General features: G+C 40.9%; 1 protein-coding gene across 2 annotated transcripts in view; it reads right to left on the bottom strand.

The window, feature by feature from the left end:
* Positions 1-23917, bottom strand: part of SETBP1 (SET binding protein 1) — a 266516-nt gene that overhangs the window by 3266 nt on the left and 239333 nt on the right. For both annotated transcript variants that reach the window (XM_054002818.1, XM_054002820.1), the window contains exons 6-7: positions 7571-7738; positions 1-2414 (exon numbers count right to left, since the gene is read on the bottom strand). The exon at positions 1-2414 is cut by the window's left edge and continues 3266 nt beyond it. In XM_054002818.1, coding sequence (XP_053858793.1) covers positions 1858-2414; positions 7571-7738 — 725 coding nt within the window. In that variant the 3' untranslated portion in view covers positions 1-1857. The remainder of the gene's footprint in view (positions 2415-7570; positions 7739-23917) is intronic.

Consider the following 23917-nt stretch of genomic DNA (forward strand, 5'->3'; position numbering starts at 1 on the left):
TTCAAGATTTCTCGAAAAAGGGAATAGCATTTGGCTTGGCAACCATTAAGTAATTCCAATCCCCCCTCCCTTGGTGGAATCTTCCCTCCCTGTTCCCATTTTAATATCCATCTTGCCATGCTAGGTGTTAAGTGCACCGCAGGATTTAAAAAGAAAGGAAATAAAGTTGGAAGTACTTATTTCAAATTTCAAAAATTTACTTTCTTTTTTAAAAGCATTGACACTGCAATGGAACAGCTTTTTGTTCAGTCTTTTTTTTTTTAGCGAAACATTTTAATTGGGCTGTGGATATGGAGCTTGGGTATTTTACCCAAGTTTAATCAATGGCTAATGGACAACTCGAATGAGAAATGTACAATTTGAACTGACCATTTAAAGAGACGATTTGTCACACACAGTTTGCATCCATGCAGACTGAGAGCTTTATAATTACATTATGTACAAAAAAAAAAAAATTATTTTTAGTTTATTAAGGCAACCACAACTTGGAGAACATGTCCAAAGTGGCATTAATACAATTGCAGTGGTGATACCCTTTGAACATTTTTATTTCTATTTTCAGATAAGAACACTTATTCCTTTTTTTTTTTTTTCAGAAATAATTGCCAAGAAAGGATCTATTATCCATAGGGCTTGTTCTATAGTTTTTTTAAACAATCTACTTTATCTATTTTCTTTAAAGTATAATATCAAGGCATTGCTACCCAAAGCAAATTATTCATATTCTGGTTTCCCATTAATTTCACTGGGAATTGCAGATGGTAAAAACTTGGTAGATTTGGGTCCTGATTTTTAGTCTATTTTTTTCTGTCCTATTTTTTTTCTTTTATCTTTTTTATATTATTTTTTTGGTGATTTTTTCCCATGTTTACTATAACTATTCCCCAGAAGTGTCTTGCTGTTCTCTACTGCTTTGTACCGAGCATCAAAACAACTTGGCTGATGGATGACCCCTTTTTCACATGCCATTGCCAAGTTGCTTCATATAAACGTGCTATTGTAACCGAATATCCGTGTATACCTTATTTTTAAATGCTGTGATATTCCATTGTTTCTTGGGATAGCACTCAGAATGAGTGTGCACGCGTGTAAGGCTCTAATTTTCTATTGCCTATATTGCAGCTAGTTGTAACTAGGCAAGTAAATGAGAAAGAAATATATAGTTCTAGCAGGAGCCAGGCATTTTGGCTTATGCTGTCCCAAAGCCTGGTAGGTATATAAAACTGGAAAAAAAAAATCAAATAGGTTATAACCAATATCACAGTTGAGAAAATTACATTATTTTTTGTTGGGTTTTTTCTTCTTTGTTTCTTTCTTTGTTTCTTTCTTTGTTTCTTTCTTTGTTTCTTTTTTTTTTTTTCCTTTTTTTTTTTTTTTTTTTTTTTTTTTTTTTTACAGTGATTTATATTATGGTAAAGTTACTCTTAGTTTCACCTGGCCCACCAAACAGAATCAGAGTCGAGCATGCACCCTTAGTGACAACGTTCAGCTATCTGCGAGGATGACTTCCAGCCTCTGGGTACGGTATGAGAACAGCAATGCTGAGATTCAGATTAGTTTTGGAAACTCGGCAGAGTTCATGCTTTTTCCAACTTTGACACACATCCTCCTCCCCTGTATCCCCCACTTTTCCCGCGCCTTTCCCCCCTCTTTCCTTGTGGGGGTGGCTTGGGTCAAAGCGATGAAGAGGAAAGATGCGCGCCCCAGCTGGCACAGCGCTCTGCAATGAGTTCTGGCTGCTGAAGGGACAGGTCAGTCTGGTGCTGCCAAAGGGGTGAGGCGGACTGTGCACCTCCTGTCCCCCAGTCCTGGCGTGCTCCACTGTGGGCACCCAACTTCTGACGAGGTGCACTGGCCTTAGGGAAGGCCTTCACTTTCGCTCCCTCTGCCTTTCCGGTGCCGCTTCACTTTCACGTCCTCCTCTTCCTCCTGCGGGGACTTGTTTTTCCTTTTTCCAACCCGGGGTGCCCGGGGTAGAGGGAGAGGGAGTGGAGGGGGTGGAGGAGGCAGAGGAGGCGGCAGCGGTGGCGTCTCTCGAGCCATGTGTATGACAGCCTCAATGGTGGCCATGATTGTATCTTGAGTGGCTGCTTGCTCCAGTATTAACGGGTTGAGTGTTGGTCTCTGACCTCTCTTGCTCGGAAGGTCAACGCATTTTTCCAGAACGGGCATTTGGTCTCTGGAGTCTTCGTCAAAGGAAAGGGGTTGCTTCCGAGGACGCCCCCTCCTCTTCTTCACGAAGTTATTGCCTGTCTTTGATTGTCTCTGCAGCCGCTTGGCTTTCAGGATCTTGTTCACATGATCCAGGTTCTTCTTTGTGGACAGGATCTTGGTGTAGTTGCACATCTTGCGCACCTCGCACTGGATTGCTTCAATTTCACGGCGCTTGAACCTTTTCTTCAGTGGTGAGCTGGCTGTTGGGAGACAAGGAGAGAAACAGGGGTGGGTCAAACAACAGTGATTGGAAACTCTTCTTTTACCCCTTCTAGCATCATGAGGAGTAGATGAAAATACAACTTTCATATAAGTAGTCTTCAGAGATTTCTCTCTGCCTATTCCCTCTTCTAAAGCAACAAAGCTTTTGCTACAGCAACGTTTTAGCATGAGTTTGCTTCATTCTCATTTTTCAACTTTTAATAGGAGAGAAGGAAGCTTAGCATAGCTGTCATATTGGTCCAACTTAACTATTAAACCTTCTGTACCCCAAAGATATAATCCTGATGTCTTCAATTCAGCCTTTAATTCTTGTCACGAATGCCAGTTAGTATGGAAAGTGCTTGTTGCTGAAACTAGTGGGCAGAGACAAGATGTGTGGGTCACTTCATCTGTGGCAAATTCATTACCCCTGTCTGGGTTTCTGTGCTATCATCTCTTCAGATACTAGCTGAAACTACTCAGTCATATAATTGACTTTAATGGCCCCCAAAGTAAGCTTACTCCTGGTTCAGATCACTTACATTAGATCTGAACAAAGTCCAAAGTAGTTAAGTTTCTTGCCAAGGGCATGTTGTGAGTCATTGTCAGAGCTGGGAAGAGTACCCAGAATTTCTTGGCTCCTTGTCCTTTGCTTAGGACACGAGACCTTGCTTGTTTTGCCTAAATTGTCTCATTGTCCTTTCCTGAGCATGGCATCTGTTCAGAGTTCAGGATTTGCACACAGATTAGAAGTAACTACCCCTTTGTGAGGAAGCAGAATGTATTAATTCTGCTATTGCAATAACTGGTGCTTCCTTTCCCTCCTAACATAGCAGTTCTGTGCTGCTGGGAAAGAAATGATGGAACTCTGAATTTCTGTTTTGGTAAAGAATAAAACATCCCACTAAATTAACCTCAGCCCACATCTACTTGCAAACTTAATTTACACCTGACTGTCAAGCAGTCATGTGGGTTTGAAATCCTTGAAGTTTCCCCGAGCAGGCAAGATTTTGAGAAAGGTTCATTTGGGGGTTATCTCTGCCTTCATGGCTAACAGGCTAATCTTCCAGCAGTAGTTTAAATAAAGTTGCTATTGTAGCATTTTCTGTAGATAACCAGGAGCTGTCAAGTTGTAGAATCTCCTCTTGCTCTCTATGGGCTGTGACAGATTCAGCATATAAACCTCATTCACTGGCCTCCCCTCTTGGAGAACATAAATTATTGGCTCTTATACCACCATGTTGCTTGGATTCAGCGAAGAGCTTGCATAAACAAACCCAAGTTACAATGTAAGAAGTAGGAGTGAGTCATAAACAAAACACAGACATATGCTCTCTTATAAATAAAGACCTGGGATGGCCAGCTTCCCAAAGTCTGGTTTTCATTAATTACAAAACAAAATACATTTTCCATATGTAACCCACTCCCCACACCAAAAAGAAAAATAAAACCCATTTTCAGTTTGTGGTTCACAAAGGACAAAAGAAAAGAGGAATGCAGTCGTTTTGGTACCAAAGGAAAAGAGAAAGGAAATGAAATATCCAAGTTGCTCAGGAGAAGCTAATTAGTTGCACAAAATTCCTCCCAAGTAGGTCACCCCTAAAAACTGTGGATTCAAGATCCCTAAAGGCAAGTGGCAGCAAGCTATTTCCCAGAAATTTGATCAAAAAAGGTTAAGTCCCTGTCACAGAAAATGATTAGTCTCATCTGTCCTCATTGGTGATTGACATAAGTACTCCCAATAACTTCAGCCTTAAGCATTCAAATCCTTTGAGTCCCACCCATATCCTGAGTGTAGCTTCAGGTCAGAAGATCTGAAAAATCAAACATTTGGCACACTCTTCAAATTCACTGTCCACCTTTTGCCTTTTATTTCTATTGTCAGGGCACATTTTCAAATCCTATATATTTTTTTTTTTTTAATTCCAATATTTGAGGGTTTTTTTGGTTTTGTGTTTTTTTTTTTTTGTTTGTTTTTTTTTTTTTTTTTTGTTTTTGTTTTTGTTTTTTTGTTTTTTTCTGAAAGTAAAGCTGAAATTTTTCAGTTGGTGATTAACAATGGAAAACTGAGCAGAAATAAAGGAAAGTTTGCAAGCATGATGGTACCAGGAGATTTGGATTTACTCTCAATTTTCATTGGAAAGAAAGCAAGCCAAAGAACTGGGGAAAAAAATTGAAATAAAGCATTAGCCAAGTCCCAGCAAAGACATTTTTTCTCTTTACTGAGATTTATCTGTAGCCAGTTGTTTCTGCAGATTGGTGTTACCACCTGAACGTGGTCAGTGGAGACCTGGTCTGTACAGCTGGTAGAGGACAACCTCAGCTCAGTGCAATTCAAGATGACCTTGCACATTGTTTTGTTGTCCTGATACTGGATAAGAACAACACAGAGCTCCTGTCCATCCTGAAACCCTCAATGTGTCACTCAGGCTGAAAGTCCTGAGTGGAGCCAGATTCTGAGTAGACACTGCCCGAGAGGAGCAAAGGTTGGCACCTTCTGTCAAACTGCCCAATTCCTCAAAATTAACTGATATGCAGGCAATTATGGGTAGGCTTCTGCTCCTGCATGTGAATGGACACTCTGAAAACCACTTTCAGTGTCTTCCTTCATGTTTAGATACTTTTTTTGCCCTTATAACATTTTGCAACCTCACAAGTCTGCTCTTTTTTTGTGCTGAAACACATTTTCACATTTAGGAAAAAAATACCTTCTATGCTGTTTTATGCTGGCTTACTACACTAATTTTTCCTTTGTAAATGCTTTGGGGCGTTTATGGCTTTCTCAGGGAGCTTGTTAGAAGCTACTAATAATTCTTTTTCTTCCTAGTAAGCCTCTGAACTTGCAGGCTCTAGAAATCATTTACACAGTCTGCCAGTAGTCAGAATGCATATACTGGATAAGTACATATGCTTTCAGGTCAGGCTTTTAAAATTAGATATTAGGAAACCCAATGTTATTTTGATTATTGAATGTCAGGGACATCTGATTCTACATTTGGTGCAGGAAGACTATGCAGAAATAGTCTGATGGGCCTGCAGGGGGAAGCTTTGATGAGGTGTGCCTATGATAAAATATCAGGGAGATCTGCCAAAGTAAAGTAGTATTGAAGTGAGAGCCATTAGGTGTTATCAACTCATCTGGAAGCTCTTGGTGAACAATCTTTGATATAAAATATTTTCCTATATTGCCATGTGATATACTGCTCTGCTGAAAGCCAAAGCTAAGTATTAACCTTTTCCATTTTATCCAGACAGACCCTGCCCAACCCTGGACCCAAGCTGGTCTGTGCTGGTCTTAGTTTTTTGGATTTTTTTCTGGTCTGCCTCCACAAAAACAAAATCCAGCCCCAAATGAAGGGAAACTAGAAATGCATGATGCAGCACAAGCTTTTATACTTTTGCTTTATCCTTTCCCCACTCTCCAAACAACCCCACCTAGCTGCCCCAAAACAAGCAAGAACAAATGTTAGCCTTAAACCACAGCATTACACATTTCAAATAAGGCACACAGGGCTCTGGTGTTTCTCCCCTCCCCAGGGTCCACAGGTGCAGTAAGGCTCAGTCTCGCAAGTTAGAAATGGCTGCAGGCCATGCTGGGAAGCCATACAGGAATGATATGATGCTGGAAACAGCTTCTGAAGCAAAGAGAGACATTCCTACCAAAAATATATATTTCCAAAGGGAGCTGAAAGGAAGCTGAAAGACCCACTCCAGCACAGTGATGATGAACGAGGAGGTGAGCCTAGGTAGATCAGACCTTTGGATGTTCTTCATTGCCCCATAAGTTTATCCTGGATGGCTCTGTTATGTCTGAAGCTCTAAAATCCTTCTTGCTGCCTGTCATTCTCCATCCCTTCGGAGATGCCTGAGGCCACTTGCAAGAACATGGCACAGAGGAGGCTGCTCAAAGCTGGGGTCAACTTCTTGGCTTGATTTGAATGGAGGAATTTTCAAAGAGCTTCCTATTAATTACAGGAAACCCATAGCACTGTCCTGTTTTCCCATTAACACAGTTTCTTTCAGTTTTCAGCTAAATTATTTCAACATCTGGGCTACAGATAAACCAACAATTTAATTAGACTTCTGAAAATGGAAAGAATGAACTATGCAGTCAAGCATACACTTTCATCTTGAAACGGATAATAAAATATTTGTGTGCTTTCCTCTTCTCCCGCTTTAAAAATCTGTCCTTGGTTTATATATAGGAAAGTGCTAAAGACTAAACAGACAATCCTGATTTTTTAATATAAAAATTTATCTTTACAGAGGCTAATTTGCAGCATGAAACCCTTGTTTTCACAATTTATTCAGGAAGTGAGAGGGAAATAAAATTAAGTGCATTGAAAAAGGACTTTCAGCTGAATGATTAAATATGCAATAATTCTGTAAGTCAGTGATACAAATATGTTTTTTGTGAATGTGGCATCAAAAGTTTGACAAGAATATGAAACTCCTAATCGCTGCATGTAGGGTAATGAGCTGTGGGTTCCCCATTCCCTGGAAATGAAGACAAAATGCAAAATTAACCTCTCTATCCATGCCCAAGAAAAAGCATGATGATGCCTGAATGACTTGGCTCAATTTCCAATAGTATAAAGATATCACCTTTCTGATCTGATTCAAAATAGAAGCACAAAATATAAGTTAATAGAAAAGCATTCTATTCTGACTTATTTATTCTGGTACTTTAAATCACTGCTCATTGCCCCAGACAATTTTGCATTTGCAAGACAGAATATTATGCTAAAATCACTGAAGTATGCAGTAAGAAATCTCATCTGCTCCTCAGCTATTCACTGTGTTTTCAGTTTGCTCATGCTATAGGGATGGGAGCATTTAAAAGAAATGAAGAATGGGGCTGAGGAAGGAGCCCAGGAGTCTTGCTTCAGAGTGTCTTCCTAGACCCTACAGGCTGGTGCTACTTGCATCCTCATTATTGCACAAGTGGTGGTGTGTGAGTAGAATAGATTTGACGTGCCAAGATCTACAATCACGGTAAGAAAGACTGGAGATGTAGCAGCCTGATTATCACATTAGATATTCACATTTGCAGCTACTTCTCCAGTCAGGAAGAGAATTGAGTGAACATATTATATGGCTCCAGAAGAAAGAAGATGGGGAAGAAACAGAGGGGGTGGAGTGAAAACAGCATTACCTGCTTCAGATGTTGCTGATGATGAAGGTAAGAGAGATAATACTGGACTTGGCATTGCAACACTGTCAACAGCTGCTGGTTTCCTTCTGGTCATCACATTACAGGCAGAACTTTCCATTTTACCATGAAGTGAAGTCTGGTCTGCTTTTAAGTGGGGACCTGCAATTCCTGGGGAAACAAAATTTGAATGAGTATTAGTACTGTAACATGTCTGGGGATATATCTGAAAAAAAGAGAAATCAGATGCTGTCCTTGCTACATTGATATATTTCCATATTTCCTTGTGGATGTATCTGTAATGCAGTCTTGATATGAGCAAGGTTCATAATTGTTACCAATTTTTGATAATTTTGGTGAAGGATGTACCACCACTGGTCTCTATAAAAATGGTAAACCAACAAAACATTCTGTGTTAGTAATTTTTTTTCTAAAAAACCACGTACACTCTGATACATGTATAAAGAAATATATCCTTCATAATTCTATTTAGTGGGAATGCCTATGTATCATTTCCTGTGTAGTTCATTCTCCACACATAGTTACATACTTCTCTGCTATAAACACCTGACTTAGTGGGTGTTTCATCTGAGTAAGGAGCAGGCATCAGGAACAACCTCAATATGCAATTCCCATCCGGAGCACATTACATTTATTTTTCAAGAATTCCCTTCCTAATTAAATTTGCCTTGCAGCTCATCAAAGGGAAGAGAGTTAAAAAAAGAAAGAGCTGTTTGTCATATATCTTTCTACCTAGAGTTTACAATGCAGAATAAATGAGTGGTAAAATAATGCCAAAGAGGTTAAATATTCAAGAAAAATAAAAGTTAAGCACTTATGGCTGGCAAATTCCTCCACTGACAGTATTTCTCCAACTCTCGTATAGTTTGTAACCATTTTATTTTCTTGTAAGTATGTGAAATTTAAACTTCTGGCATGGAAATTTGAAAACCTCTCCCAGTCTCTGTGATGTTGGGCTTCAACATGATTAGGGCAGATATTAATTTATCAGAGATAATCCTTAATAAATTCCTTTTTTTTTCAGATCTCAACCTGCACATGAGCCTCAGATAAAATGCATCAGATTTTGGCAAATTATACAATAATTCAAAAAATCAGAAAGCAGCTGAGGTTGAAAAGCTCTTCTTGAGACCACCTTGCTCACTTCACTCTGCTCAAACAGGGTCATCCAGAGAAGGCTGCCCTGGACCTCATCTGGCCAAATGGGAATATATCCAAGGAGGGAGAGTCCACAACTTCTCTCTACAAACTATTCATCCCCTCAGTAAATCTACACTGTTCAGGAATAACTTGTGTTTCAGCTTGTGCCCATTTACTCTTGTCCTGTCACTGGGCAGCAGTGAGAATAATCTGGCTCCATCCTCCTAATCTTTCCCATCAAATATTTGGATATGTGGAAAAATCCCCCTGAGCCTTCTCTTCTCCAGGCACAGCATCCCATCTCTCTGAGTCTTTCCTCATAAGAGAGATAATATCACAGATTCTTCATAATCCTTGTGGCCTCTGACTGGACTCTCTCCCATATGTCTCTGGCACATCAGTCACTACTCTGAGTTTTGAAATTCTCCAGATTTGTTGAGGGTGTAATCTACCCCGCTACCCTGCTCATTAATTGACATATTAAAAGGTTTTAATCTCCATATGATGGGGTGCACCTCTACTGACTGGTCTCGAAGTGGATTTTGTGCTACCCATCACAACCCTCTGAGACTAGCCAGTTTTCAGTATACATTTATTCTGCCTGTGTTTCATCATTTTGTCTATAAGAAGCTAATGGAACTCAGTGGCAGAACTCTTGCTAAAGTCAAGATAAGAAACATCAGATTGGTGAGGCATGATTTCCACTCAGATCTGTGATAACTACTCCTGGTCATCTTTTCCTCCTTCATATGTTTGGAAATGCTCTTTACAATTATTTACTCCGTCAAATTCTGAGGTGAGACTGAACAGCCTTGCTGCCTTCCTTGCTTTTTCTTCTTGACCTTCTTGGACTGATATTTCTTCTCCTCTAGTCCTCAGAAACCTCTCCTGATCACCACAACCTTTCAAAAACAACCTAGAGTAGACTCACAGTGATGCCAAACAGATCCCTCAGCCCCTTTGGGTACATCCTGCCAAATCCCATGGATTTATGCATGTCCAGTTCATTTAACTGTTCCTAATCAGATCTTCCTCCAAGAGCAGGTTTCTTTCCACACCAGTATTATAGGCCTGGGATTCTCAAAGGCCAATCTTACCAGCAGAGGTCAAGGCAAAGAGGACAATCAGTCTTCTGCTGATCTTTTTCAGACAGGGTCCCTGTTTTATTCAGCAAGGGTCCCATATTTTCCATAAGCTATTTTTGGCTGCTTCATCTACCTGTCAAAAACATTTCTTGCTGATCTTCTGCCCTAGATTCAACTCCAGATGGACTTTGCCTTCCTAAACCCATCCCTGTGTGCCTGAACATTATAGATCTACTTCTCTGGGTCACCTGCTTCCATGTCTCTTTTGCTTCCTTTTTGTACCTGACATTACTCAGGAGCTTCTTGGTCAATCACTAAGATCTCCTGACATCTTTGCTGAGTTTGATTTGCCACTCTGATCTGGTTTTGCATGTCTCCACAACATTCCTGATCCAGGCCAGCAGCAAACCTCCTGGTACAGCAGGTCAGGTCAGCAGGTGGGGGCCTTTATCCCCTGCAGCACTGAACCCCCTCTGCCATCCCTGGCTGCACCTGGATAGCACCTGGTGGTTCCTCAAAGACTTTCCACAGGTGCTCCGAGACAGCCTGAGAAAGCTCCCTAAGATCATCAAGTCCCACTGCTCCCCCACCACCGCCAAGGCCACCACTAACCCATGCTCCCACGTGCCACATCCACATGGCTTTTAAACCCTTCCAGGGGATGGGAACTCCAGCACTGCTCCTGAGAGCCTGTGTCAGAACTGGACAACCCTTTCTGTGAAGAAAGTTTTGTTAATATACAGTTTAAACCTCCCCTTGCACAGCTTTCCTCTCATTCTGTCCCTTGTTCCCTGGGAGTAGAGTCAGGCCCCCACCTGGCTGCACCCTCCTGTCAGGGAGTTGTAGAGAGTGAGAAGGTCCCCCCGAACCTCTTTTACTCCAGGCTGAGCCCCTCCAGCTCTCTCAGCTGCTCCTGGTTCTCCGGACCCTTTTCCCTTTTGTGTATTTTCTCTGTGCTCAGTTTCTCTGTACACCAACCAAAGATTCCTTATATTTGCTATTTGGAGCTGCTATTTGGAACAGTCCCTATGAACTTAGGTTTCTGGCATGTAAAATTAGAAATATCAGCAGATCTGTGGGTTGTCTCAGAAACTGTGAAAGAGATCCCTATCAGATTCAGGCACAGAAATGCTACAGTGAGAGGAGTCTGAAAGACAGGGATACAAATGTGCAAATGTGTCAGTTTGGGATAGGCGTCCTGATGAAACCGTGACCTGATATCAGCTGGTGGATTTAAGGGAGGCAGAAGGGGCAGAAATAGTCATGAGACAGCATTACAGGTCACAGCTTGGTGGAGATAAACAGAGCAGTCTCTGCCTATTAGACCACACATCTTTCCAGAGCCTCAAATCTAGTATTAAGCATCTCAAATTGTATCCATTAAACTTCAATCTCTCTCTGCTCGGCTTCTCTAGTGCAAATGAGAACAATAATATACCCCTCATCTCAAGAGCAGTCCTGTGAAAATAAAATTATCAACATTCATGAAACATTCATCTATTCATACCGAGGCTTAGAAATGTGGAATAAATGAGACATGATGTCACGCACTGAATAGCAAGAGGAAAATCCAGCTCCCAAATAGCTGTTCATTAGGTGAGCTCTGTACATTGAATGAAGCAGTGTCCCATACAATAAGTGAGATATTTGACTAGGTAATTACCCTTTGGAGCTCTGTGTATGTACACCTGAGGTTTCACCACTACACAGAGCTTGGGTTTGTGCCTTAACTATATTTATTCATGAGTGTAGTGGGTGCACAAGAAATGTGCACATGTGGGTGCATGTATCAATGCACACACACATATATGCACGTGCATATGGTACATAATAATGCTAACAACCTCGTAAATTCAACATCTGGTTCTAATTAAACTGAAGGGCCTATATAAAGAGCCGTATGAAAACATGCAGCTGTAACCTGTTGACCTCTATTGATAAAAAAAGAAAAAAAGTCTGTGAAGCTGTGTTTCAACATATCAAGGGACAATCACTCATTTTTTCAAAGGTAATCCCCCACAAACCACTTATCCTCTCAAATCTCTACCTGCACACAGTGTTTGCATTAGGGACCTTGATTTATGGATCCCCACTCCTTGGATGGAGAGGCCAACTTCCTGTTGCCGTGGTTACTTAGATCTTGGTTCAAGGTTAAACTACTCCCAAATCAAAATCAGTGGCAGGCACAGCATCTAACAGCCAGGTTATTGACTACCCTAGGATGCTTAAAGGTCAAAGACCAAAGTGCTGCTCACTGCCTTTGGGGTGAGTCAATATTTTCAATATTTTTATTCTGTTTCTTCTGAAGAAGTAGTTGCTGCTCAATTACCACCTATCTGGGTTTAGCAAGGTCATACAAATCATTGAGCAAAGTCCTCCCCCTACAGAAGAGATACAAATGTAATGAATTACTTCAAAGTCTACATGGCCCAATTGCAGCTCATCACCAGTGAATCATGGGTTCAGACATCTGTCTCTTGTTTTAGGAGCTGTGTTTCTTCAGCCTGTACCCCTCACCTCACTGAAAATCTCCTCTATATTGAGGAAGAAGAGTAATTTATGGATCTGGAGCAATCAATAAGGGAGAGCCATCAGTTTTCTTTCATGGATACCAGAATGCGAACAGAGATTCAGAAGCATTGCTGGAAGCACACAGAGGTGCAGCAATTTGCTGACAAAGTTGTGATGCATGCTGCAGTAGTGGAATGTCTGTCCTTCAGTGAACAGACCTGATGGTGTAGTATCATCACCTCTCATTGCACTTTTTCCTCTCAACTGGAGCACTCTGTTCAGAAGGCCTTAGGTAAGAGAAGGCCCTAGTTCAACCCATCTAAGATTCAGGTGAAAATAAATAATTTGCAACACTGTCACAGGGATGTAAGAGTTTAAAATTCACATGTTCGTTTGTTGAATCAGTGTATTTTATCCTTTGGCACTGCCTCAGAAAGCGAGGAGATTCTGTGGGGGCTGGAGCACTTTTGCCATGGAGACAGGCTGAGAAGAGATGAGAGTTGTTCAGACTGAAGAAGAGAAGGCTCTGGGGAGACCATATAGACCCTTCCAGTACTTGAAGGGAGCTTAAAAAAAAATCTCAAGAGTGACTTTTGTGCACACCCAGACAGAGATAGGACAAAGGGGAACTGATTTAAATTCCAAAAGGGGACTTTTAGATATTACAAAGAAATACTTCTCTGTGAGGGTGGGCAGGCCCTGGCACAGGGTGCCCAGAGGAGCTGTGGCTGCCCCTGGATCCCTGGAAGTGTCCAAGGTCAGGTTGGACAGGGCTTGGAGCAGCCTGGGACAGTGGAAAGTGTCTCTGACCATTGCAGGGGGTTGAGACAAGATGGTATTTAAGGTTCCTTCCAATCCAAATCATTCCATAATTCTATGATGTACACTTGTGACCTGATTCAGACCTTATTTATCACCTATCTGTTAATCTTTGCACATTTCCTCTAAATTAGAACCCTTTTCATCCCATGAAAGACCCATACCTTAACTCCCCTGAGTCCTACTGATAGCACAGACATCACCACATGCACATGCAAGGAAACAATGGGCAGCAAAGCAGGAAGGAAATCAATCATTATATATATATAATGAGAAAGGGCACGGGGAAAGGACAGCTTCAAAAGCAGAGGTGGACATAAAGGAGTTTATCAAGAGCCTAAAACAGTGATGGTATGATTATAAAGAAATAATCACCGTAATCATACATAAAGAAGTGATTCAGGAGAAGCACGATTATAGTTCAGAGCAAACTGGCAGAAAGCTTGTGTAGGAGGGAAGACAATGCTGACTTGAAATTGGCCTTTCCTTAAAGATTTGTAGCATTTTTCATTCACTGGCTAAGCAACTTATGAGCTCTAACTGATACATTAATACATTAATTTTAAAGACCTGGTAATTATTGTCATTAAGTGCAAACTTTTTGAGCAATGTGGTCCAACTGCACAACCCAATTGTGCTGGGCCCTTTACAAATGGATTAATTTACTTGCCTTGCTTTACTGTTAAATCATGATCACCCTGCTTATTGCATTCATCTGTTTTCTCTCGTCGTCTACTTGCACAGAAAGATTCTTGGACAATGTGCACCTTTTCTTCTTTAATCTGTGTACAGAATCTAGCACAACGTGCACCCAGGCTGGAACTCAAAGTGCCAGTCCAAAAGAGATAATAAATGTTAATTTGCCATTGGCAAATTTGCCATTGGCAAAATCAGCTGATAAAAATTGATCTCAGTGAAGCTTCTGCTAGGGAAGATTTTTCTTTAGAGAGTTCATTGGATTGGATTTGTACTCCCCACAGATTTCTGGAAATCCACAGCTATACTTAAATTGTTTATGCATCTGACCATTTTTATTGGAAAACTCTTACAGATGTGGTTTTTTTTCCTCCCAGTGTCTTTGCACAATGAAGCTATGCAATGCAGCTGTACAGGAATGCACGTCTAAACATGTAGTTAGTCAGAGTATTTGCATTTTGATAACTCCTCAGTTTGGAATAAAGAACCAGAAGAAGCCTCATATCTTGGTGAATCTTTTCTTAAGGCTGGTTTTAAATAAATCAGTCAAAAGTTTGGCATTGCATCATATTCCAGAAGGGAGAACTGAATTACTATGTGATAAATGTAGTTAAGGAAAGTAATTATTCTTCTTAAAGTAATATTATTACCTTTCTAACTTATGGAAGTAATTTCCCTGGGTTCTATTTGACGTGTATTATCATTTAAAATAACTGTACTTTCAATGTAAAGCACTACTTTATGGCTTTAAGTCCTTTTATCTTCCTCCCTTTTCCATCACCACATTAAAAACTTCAAATTCCACCTTTTCTAAGAGGGATTTTCTATTTTGCAGAATGTGTCCCCCTGAATAAAACCAAGTGCCTGTGGAATAATAATACAAAAAAATTACTCCCATTGCCAACAGGCAAAAATTTAAGAGATGAAGTCTGCTTTATTTCATTCTAGCTATTTTCCTACTTTTTTTTTTTTTTAATCAGAATAGCTTTAGAGAAAGAAAGACGGAGACTGAGAAAGCTATCATTAGATAGATCTTCTGATCTTTATCTCCAGAAGCACAGTCAGAAGAGCTAATACTATGATGATGGCTTTGAAATCTCTTAGGAATTGAATAAAAAGAAGTGATAGTGATGAACTCCCAGCTAATAAACACAGAGTGCTTATTTCTGCAGAATGATCAATTTCCAGATGTCCTGAGGCTTGTCTGATACAGTTGATTTACTCATTCTCCCTCACTTCACTAATAAAGCTCAAGTCCTACATCAGATTAGAGAAGAGCTGGATTTTTTTAAAAAGGCAGGAGCAGGGCTGGCATCATGGCATACAAATGCTGGGAGACACACTAATCTCTTCTGCCTCCTTCTATAACCACCAAGCTGTCTTAAACAGCTGCCTTCCTCTGCTGAAATCATACACTTTATCCACTTTGGGTTAGTACAGTAATGCAGACAATTAATTTGTTATCTTGTTAGTGGAAATTTAATGCAATGATCTAAAAGAACTCTTACATATTGTGATAAACTTTAGTGCCTCCAGGGCACTTCTCCTCCATAGGACTCATTTCACATCCCATCCATTATGTAAATGAGATGTGGAAATAGTTTAGTTCCCCTAATGTATTTGTACACTGATGGATTGCACAAAGTCAGCCCTACTGAAACTAATGAGGTTAAATGCATTTTGCCATTCCTTTCTACTTGGGTGAATCTCTGTGCCTGTGTTCAAGAAATGCAGTGTGAGTCTTCCTCTTCACTTCATGAAGAGAATTGTGTTTCCTGACAGGGAGCACAGTGGCAACTGCTGCAATACCTGAAGCCTGGCAATGCATCTCCTCAGCAAGCAGAGCAGCTGCTGTGGCTCTGTGCAGATGTGGGATGGTCTGGGGAAGCTTCAAATCTTCTTCCAGTTTGGGGACAAGGGTCCCAGGGCCATGTGGAGCTGCATGTGATGACATACAGTCTTTGATGACTACATAGTTGTCATCGTTATCAGTGAGAGGATTACGCCTCAGGAGAGCAGGGGAAGAAAGCACTATTTTTCTGATCATCAGGACGAGTCTCAAGACTCCATTGCTCAGGCATAAAATGTAAGTAAGGATTTCTTCCTAATATCTAAGCTTACCCTGCACTGTCAGTGTGAGACCATTCCACACTTGTGTTGTCATACAGGCCCTTCCAAAATCCTTCTCCAGCTCTCTTAGAACCCCTTTAGGTACTGGAAGGGCCTCTAAGGTATTCCTAAATCCTTCTCTTCTGCATGTGAACATCCCCAGCTCTCCCAGCCTGGCTCCAGAGAAGAGGTGCTCCAGCCCTCTGAGAACCTTTATGGCCTCTTTTGGACTTCTACCAACAGGTCCATATCTTTCTAGTGCTGGGGGCTCCAGAGCTGGACACATCACCACAGGTAGGGTCCCATGACAGGAGAGTCAAGGTAGAGAATCCCCAAATTCAGCCTGCTGCCCATGCTCCTGGGGCTGCAGCCTAAGAGGATGATCAACTGTAACCTGAATTTTAAAAGACCAGTCTCCTGTCTTTTTCATATTTGTGCTGAATTAGACTTCCTGGCAGATGCAGTCTTGCTCTTCTTTGCCTTTTGGTTTTGCTTTGGATTTCCTCTTTCCTGTACCAGTACAGGAAGAATCACAGACCTCCTTTCTCCTCTGCATATTGCCAGGGTGAGTCAGGAGACTGAGGGACAAGGGACATGCAGCCCCCATCACTGGAGATGAAGTCTGTGTGTCTGGAAGCTCAGCCTTTAGTGAATTCCAAGATGAACACTTAATGGAGCTTGTGGGAGCAGCTCACAGTCCAGAGCAGCACAGGACAGTCATGCAAGGTGACTGCTAAAGTACTCCTGCCCTGTCCCCTCCAGCCCCACTGTTTTGCCCTTCTCAGGCCCCCAGCCCTTCAAACAGAGTAGGATTGGGATTCCAAAATATCATGGAAGAAGCCACTAATTTTTTTTTTTTTTTTTTTTTTTTTTTTTAATGCCAGGAAGTAATGAACACGTGAAATTAGGATTTTTAGTGGAATTTGGATCAAAGTAGAAGAACACAGTAGTTATATGTGGGTGACAGCAATAAATAAATTTAATGAAAAGAAAACTCGAGGGGTCAAAAGACTAATTCAGAGTCAAAGGCTCTCTGTTCTCAGGGCTTGTGAACAGAGTTGTAAGGTAAAGGGTTCAGAATCAAAAGCTTTTCCTGCTCAGAGACTGAAATTTGAATAAAAAATTACAGTTTGCAGTTGTTGGAGACTGACAGAATCAAGAGGGACAAACAAGGCTGACAGGGTTGGAGAAATTAAATTTGCCATTAAATATCTCAGCAAATTAATCATTTAATACACAGTGATGAAGAACTAAATTCTCTCACAGAGAGGATAGGACAAAAATTAAAATGAAAAGGCATAGTTTGAGGGAGGATGGTTAGGTGGAAAAGTGAGACAAAGGGCTCTTTAAAAAAAAAATGAAAAGCCATTAGGTGCGCTGAGGAGCAGAAATGAAAAGATCTCCAGGTAGGAGCAAGGAACTACCTGGAATAAGTAGTCATTCCAAGATGAACTATCACAGTGGATGAGGATTTGCTCACTGGGGAGAAAGAAAACAGAAGACAGGATTTCTTTCTCAAGAACACAGCTGAGGAAAGACAGATGGGGAAATTTCAGTCCGTAAGTAATGAGAAAAGTCAAGGGTGGTATTTTGAGTTGTTGTTTTTCTAAACAACAGGGATGATCATTTTTAAATGTGGCAGATAGAGCTGATATCCCCTAGGCAAGTAGGGCTGGGAGTAGTTTGTATTTATCACAGATTAAATGGGACACTGGCAGCTCTGGTAGGAGAGTGCTGGCATGAAGCAGAGCTGGAGAAGTCAAGCTGCCAGTGGGGGGAGAACAAATGATGCATTTGTTGCAAAGGGCTGGGCTGGTATATCGATGGCAGTCATTTGTCAGGCACATCCACGGTACAAAAAGTGATGAAAACTAAGAGAAATTATCAAAATAATTAGCAAAACTCTTCCTGAATGAGTTCAGCTGAGACCTTCACTAAGGAAACACGGCGTTCCTCCAGAAACGACTTTGTTCTCTCTGTGTATGCATTAGCAAAAGAAAACATATGTTTGCTGCATGAATTCAGCTGATATATTTCTCTTGCTAACATAAATGTTATATTTGCACTACACCAACTTCAGTAGTCCTGTGGTGATCCTGTATTAGAGAAGTAAACAGTGTCAGGGATGTTGCTCGAACCCAGAAATCCATCTGGTTACAAAAAAAGGAGAAGAAGAGAACCAGGGGAGCTTCTCCACCGTGGAACTTAGTTCAGTAATATTTAAACTGATCCCCCAAGGGGTCCACACCTATCTACTTATTGCAGCTGCAGGTGAAGGTGGCTCAGAAACCACAAAAGTATTTGGGGACAGGCGGGATAGGATAGGCAGAAAGTCACAGGGTTGACAAAAGCATCCAAAGCTGCTGATTTCTAAGTTAGCATTTTCCCTGCTGGGCAGGGCAGCAGAGCAATTTCATTTTTCTTCTTTATCTGTAATAAGCTGTGCCACAGTTCATACAATCAGAAATACTCGGAGTATGACGTGTATTTGAAGTGAAATCTCAGCACTTAATAGGAGTCTCCATAGACCTTACAATCTAGAAGAGTTAAAACTCCACTGTAACAGAGGAGTTTTTATTTTTAGAAGGTCTCATGCTGGCTTTGTTTTAAAATCTGAGTGCATTCATCCCAATTTAATGCTGATTTATCATAAAATGAGTGCTTTCTTTATCAGCAATGAAAATGAAAAATAATGCACACTGGGAGTGCATCTATTGTTCTTCTCTTTTCTTCTTTATTTCAGATCAATAAATAAGGGGTGTTTCTCACCTTTCACGAGGAAAACTACAGTAACTGACTTTATTATGAAAACTGAAATCTGTTTAAACAGATGTATAGGTAAGCTTGTGAGTATGATTTACAATTAAACTCAGCAACAAATAAGTTAAACAGCACTTGAAAACTACTAAAATATGTGAAAATTATCAAATATAGTACAATGTTTGGTTTTATTTAAATAGCTCAGTGTTCCTATGAATGCAGAAAAGACAGTCAGATAGGAAAATCAGAACTTTCCTTGAAGTTCATCCTTTTGCTTTTATCCACTTAAAAAACCCAGTGACACACTATTGTTCTGATATGAACCTTAGTGTAAAATCTTCAGTTTTACATTCTTTTAAAAGGAAAATTCTGAAGGAAATACTTTCCTTAGAGTGTTTTTCATTAAAATTCTTGCTGAAGACTGCTTCCTATAACAGTGGAAGAAGGATGGCAGAGAGACCACGTATAATAAGGTCAGAGAGACACAAGAAGGGATATGACTGATGAAGAAAAGGTTAAAGAGGTGAAGAGTGCAAAGTGGAATGAAATAGGGAAAGAGATGGAAATAGGAGACAAAGAATAGATTGGAAAGAAGTTGGAGGAGGGAAATCACTTATTACAGACATGTGTGAAAAGCAGATTGACAAGAACCAGAAGAAAGAGCATACATGGAAAAGTCTAAATGCTCTTAACCACTGACATTTGGAGCTATGCTATCAACTTTAAGGTTGCACATCTGTGCTTGAGTCACTCTAAATTTGCAGAGAGCTTTTCTTCATGGCTTTGGTGCAAGCTTGTCTTCAGTTTTCACATTTACTGGAGCCAAAACAGAGTATTTTAGGTTCTCCAAGCAGTGAACTTCTCTCCCTATAGCCTTATACTCTTATTTTATAGCACCAGGCAGACAAAATACAGACTGGTGGATAAGGGTAGGAATATGTTCCCTTTAAGCATCCTCTCTGAGAGAGCATCATGATGAAGCAAAGATTATGCAAGCGAAGTTGTGGGTTTTTTTTTTTTTTTTTTTTTTTTTTTTTTTTTTTTTTTTTTTTAATTATCACTGCTTTCCTGGGGTGGCAGAATTTTATTGTACAAAAGCAAAGATGGAACAGAGACAGAATCTACTGAAATTCTGGCCCTGACTGAGACTTTGGTCAGGTCACAGCCCTATGGAAAAAACAACGAATGTCAGGAAACTGACAAGCACAAGCTCTCCAACCTTTATGCCTAAAATTAGGTTAACAGTGTACTTTCTTTTTTCAGGACTCTGTGTCCCAGTACAGACTGACACGAAGATAGGTCTCAGTTTCAGAAAGTTGTTTGTAAAAGCTGGCCTTGTAAATTTTGCAGAAAATATAGAATTCTGGAAAGAAGAAATCTAAAGGGACTTTATTTAGCAGTTTGGGTGTAAAAAGGAACTCGGGCCTTGTTTTTTCATACTGGGACAGGTGCCCAGGAAAACAGCTCAGTCAAATTCAGTGTTTTGAATTTTCTCTTCATAAACAAATTTATGGATTTGTACTTAACACCCTCCTGACAGAGTTTACTTTTAATAACAAAGGGAATAGTGGGTTCATCTCACTTTAGGTGGCAACAACTCATGTTTCTATGCGAGGGCTATGTATTTAAGACTACAAAGATAAAATTAGTGCAGTCAGAAGAGTGGAGTGGGCGTTTCAGCTGAAAAAGTGGGGCCTACTTTAGTGCAAGACTATTTATGCTCCAGGCTCCATTAGCTAAACTTTCACTGACCATAATAAAAGCTGAGAAATCAAACTCAGGCAGAAATCTTATGCTGTGGATATCCAGATTTGGGTGAGAGCAACCATCCTCCCCCTGAAGCTCCATGGCCAAATCACCACTCAAGTGTAAATTCCTCCCACTCAAAAGGAGAGGCTCAAATGTGGATGGTGCATCTCTGGCTGGGAGTCTGAAGTCTATGCAGGCACCTGGTTGTATTTGAAATGCCCTGAGGTATTTGAAACATCCGAGGGAGGCTGGCAGATATGATAAAGGGCTTGAGACAAGACCTCTGCCCTTCTGCAAGAGCAGCTGGAGGCCAGGCAGGATATTCTGGGCATCTCAAATGACAGTTGACAACTATGTGTGGGCAAGTGGATCAAGTCCTGAGCCTTCATTCTTGATTGTCCCAAAGTCTCTTGTGGGTAGGGAAATATCTCGTCACTGTAAATATCCCCTTGTCACCTATGAAGGAGCAGCACAAACATGTCCTGTCAACTCTTCCCTGAGCAGGAGGTAAAATGGCTGTGATTCAAGACATCAAGGTGTATGGGCAGGAAATTTAAACCGTGGAAATGTCCTCTGATCCTTTAGGATGGATTTGTTACCCAGGCTGAAAATTAGGAATTTTTTTTTCCTGCCCAAAGGCAAGGGTCTTTGGCTTCACATTATAAGAAGCAAGCATATATTTCTATTTCCAGCAGACAGATCATAAAAATAAAAAATAATAATAATGATAATAAATCTGTCAAATCAGCAATTTAAAATTGCAGGTGGTAGACAAACACAGGAACTTACAGGATCCAGCTCTACAATTGCTGTTCTGCACAGAAGAAATCAATGAAACAAATATAGCCTATCCAGCTGATAGAAGAACAAGCCATTCCTAAGTGCATAATTTTCTTCGTCTATGTTTGAAACTACCTCAAAGCAAAAAAGCCAATATGTCTCAAAATGATGCGACAACTAACTAAGCTTAACATTTCCTCTCCCCTCTTGTTTATCCATTCTTCATCGTTCATTTAGTTTTGGTAAAATACTCTGGAAGCAAAACCATCATGATCACTTACACACATGTATCAATTAAATCCAACTCAACCTCTCTCTCTCTCTCTCAAAAAAAAAAAAAGAAAAAAAGGGCCTCTAAAGGCAGCCTAAGTTATGGTTTTGTCTTAAGCTGTGTTTCTCCACAGGAATTCTCTCCTTCCCACAAACAAAAGAGCCATTTCATCTAGAGCTGTGAATCCTCAGAGACAGAAAAAAATCCCCCATGAAATGCCAAAGACACATGAGTAAAATATCTTCATTTATGAAGTTTAACTGTTTAAATGAAGAAAAAAAGTGTTGAGCAACTGGTGGGCATTTCCAGGGCTTGCTGTGCTATTTCTGTGTTGCTGTGCGGCTGTTTCTCATTCCAGGAGTTAAAGGGGGGGAAAAGAAGGTCTTCTGTTTTTTTAAAAGATCTGGAACTACTTGGCATGTGACTTCTGAAGTGTTTAGCACAGACTTAAAAAAACATCACGGACATTTATCAGCCTAGGCCCAAAATCTACTTGCCTGCCTTGTATCATCAGTCATCATGCTAATGAAAAAACTAATGGCATTTCAATTGCATTTCAAGAGAAATGAGCTGTTTTGACTGAACAGGAATTAGAAAAAAAGATTAAATTCTTGGACAAAGAGTATATCTCTCTCCTTTTTTATTATTATTAATTAGATGAAGCATTTGGCTTCAATGAAGGCTGGGGTCCCAACTGTACAAGTAACATGGACATAGGAAATGAGAAATGAGCCATATCAGTAGATATAGAAAGGAAGAAAAAGAGTTAAGAACAAAGAATAGGAAAGAGAAATACACAAAATGTTTTCAAATCACTCAGTGGTGTCTAAGCTGAGTTAATTTAGTATTTCAGATGATCAACAGAGAGGAGACATCTCCAGAGCTCAAGTCATGCCACTTGAGCTAGATGTCTTGCTTGAGTACAATTCACTATCCCTGAGTTATCCACACTGGCTGGTTCAAACCCACACAAACTTTCAGAAATCAACATGTGAGCGGCAAGCAAACAATCTCACCACCAGCTAACAAGTCAGCAAGACATGCAGTTTGGTGATAGAGCAAGAGGAAAGGCCCTCAAGCTCCATGAGAGATTTAGAATGGGTGTCGGGAAAATTTTCTTCATGGAAAGGGTAGTCAAGACCTGGCACCCAGGCACAGCTGTCCAGGGCAGTGATGGAGCCCCCATCCCTGGAGGGATTTAAAAGCCATGTGGATGTGGCACTTGGGGACATGGGTTAGTGGTGGCCTTGGCAGTGCTGGGGGAACAGCTGCACTCATGGTCTTGGAGGGCTTTTCCACCTAAATGATTGTGTGATTTTATGTGTCACACTCCTGTTCCCCAGCCCAGCTCCCTTACACAGACTCCATCTCAGAGTTATTGCTAAGACGGGTGCAAGCAGTGCCTCTCTTCTGGAGCACAGGGATGGAGACACAGATGGCTCAGATCTCCAGGTGGCACCACACAGCCTGGTCTTGCACTGTCAGGATGGAGCAGGACAGAGGTACCCTGCAGAGGGAGGTGTCAGTAGGTGGTGCTGATGGCCAAGGGGTGCAAGCCCAGGTTTCGCTGCAGCAGTGCACCTAGATCATGTCCTGTATTTGTTCCCTCCCACAGCTCACATTTTCTCTGGAGATCTTACAAATTTATCACGTCATCTTCACAGATGGACAACGTCCAGCACAAATTTTGACTGTTAACTTTTTTCAATTGCCATCTTTACAAGGTTTTTCACTTTTTTTTTTTTTTTTTAATCCTCCTGTCCTGCTGAAAAGTGGGAGTGACAGTGCAGCTGAGTGGGTGCAAGGCGGGTGACCAAAGGTCAACTCACCACAGATGGAGACAGGAAGGGGATGCCCTTAGGAGGTCTTGTAATGGATGTATGTGGGTGCCTCAGTGTGGCAAGAAGCTGGTACTGGTGTGAGACAGAAAGGAGGGGCACTTGCTCCCAGGCATGGTTTCTGTGTGGCATGGGAAAGCACTAGTGCCTGCACCAGTGGGTAAGCAGACTTGGCAGCCCAAGTCTGATCCTAGACCAAATGCTTTACATTTTGGAAATTTCCAGCAAAAAGATGAAGTGGGAGGAGATGCAATGCTTTGCCTTAAAAAAAAAAACCCAAAACCCCCCAAAAAACAAACAAAAAAAAACCCCACCAAAAAAAATCCAACCCAAAAAACTTTAAAAACAGTGATGGTGGAAAACCACAACAGTTCCTATGTTCTGATCTGCCCTGCCATGAAACCAGAACAAATAGGCTGCGGCAGAGTTTTAAGAGTCGATTATAAAACACCCCATCAGAACATAAACATCCCACATTGACAAAGTAATCTCTGTGGATCTCAGTGGGCCTGACCTGGTGCTGCCCTCTTCCTTGTATAGTCATGAATACAAATGCAAGGTGAATGCTGGC

The sequence above is a fragment of the Vidua macroura genome, chromosome Z (assembly GCF_024509145.1).
Source record: "Vidua macroura isolate BioBank_ID:100142 chromosome Z, ASM2450914v1, whole genome shotgun sequence".
Lineage (NCBI taxonomy): Eukaryota > Metazoa > Chordata > Aves > Passeriformes > Viduidae > Vidua > Vidua macroura.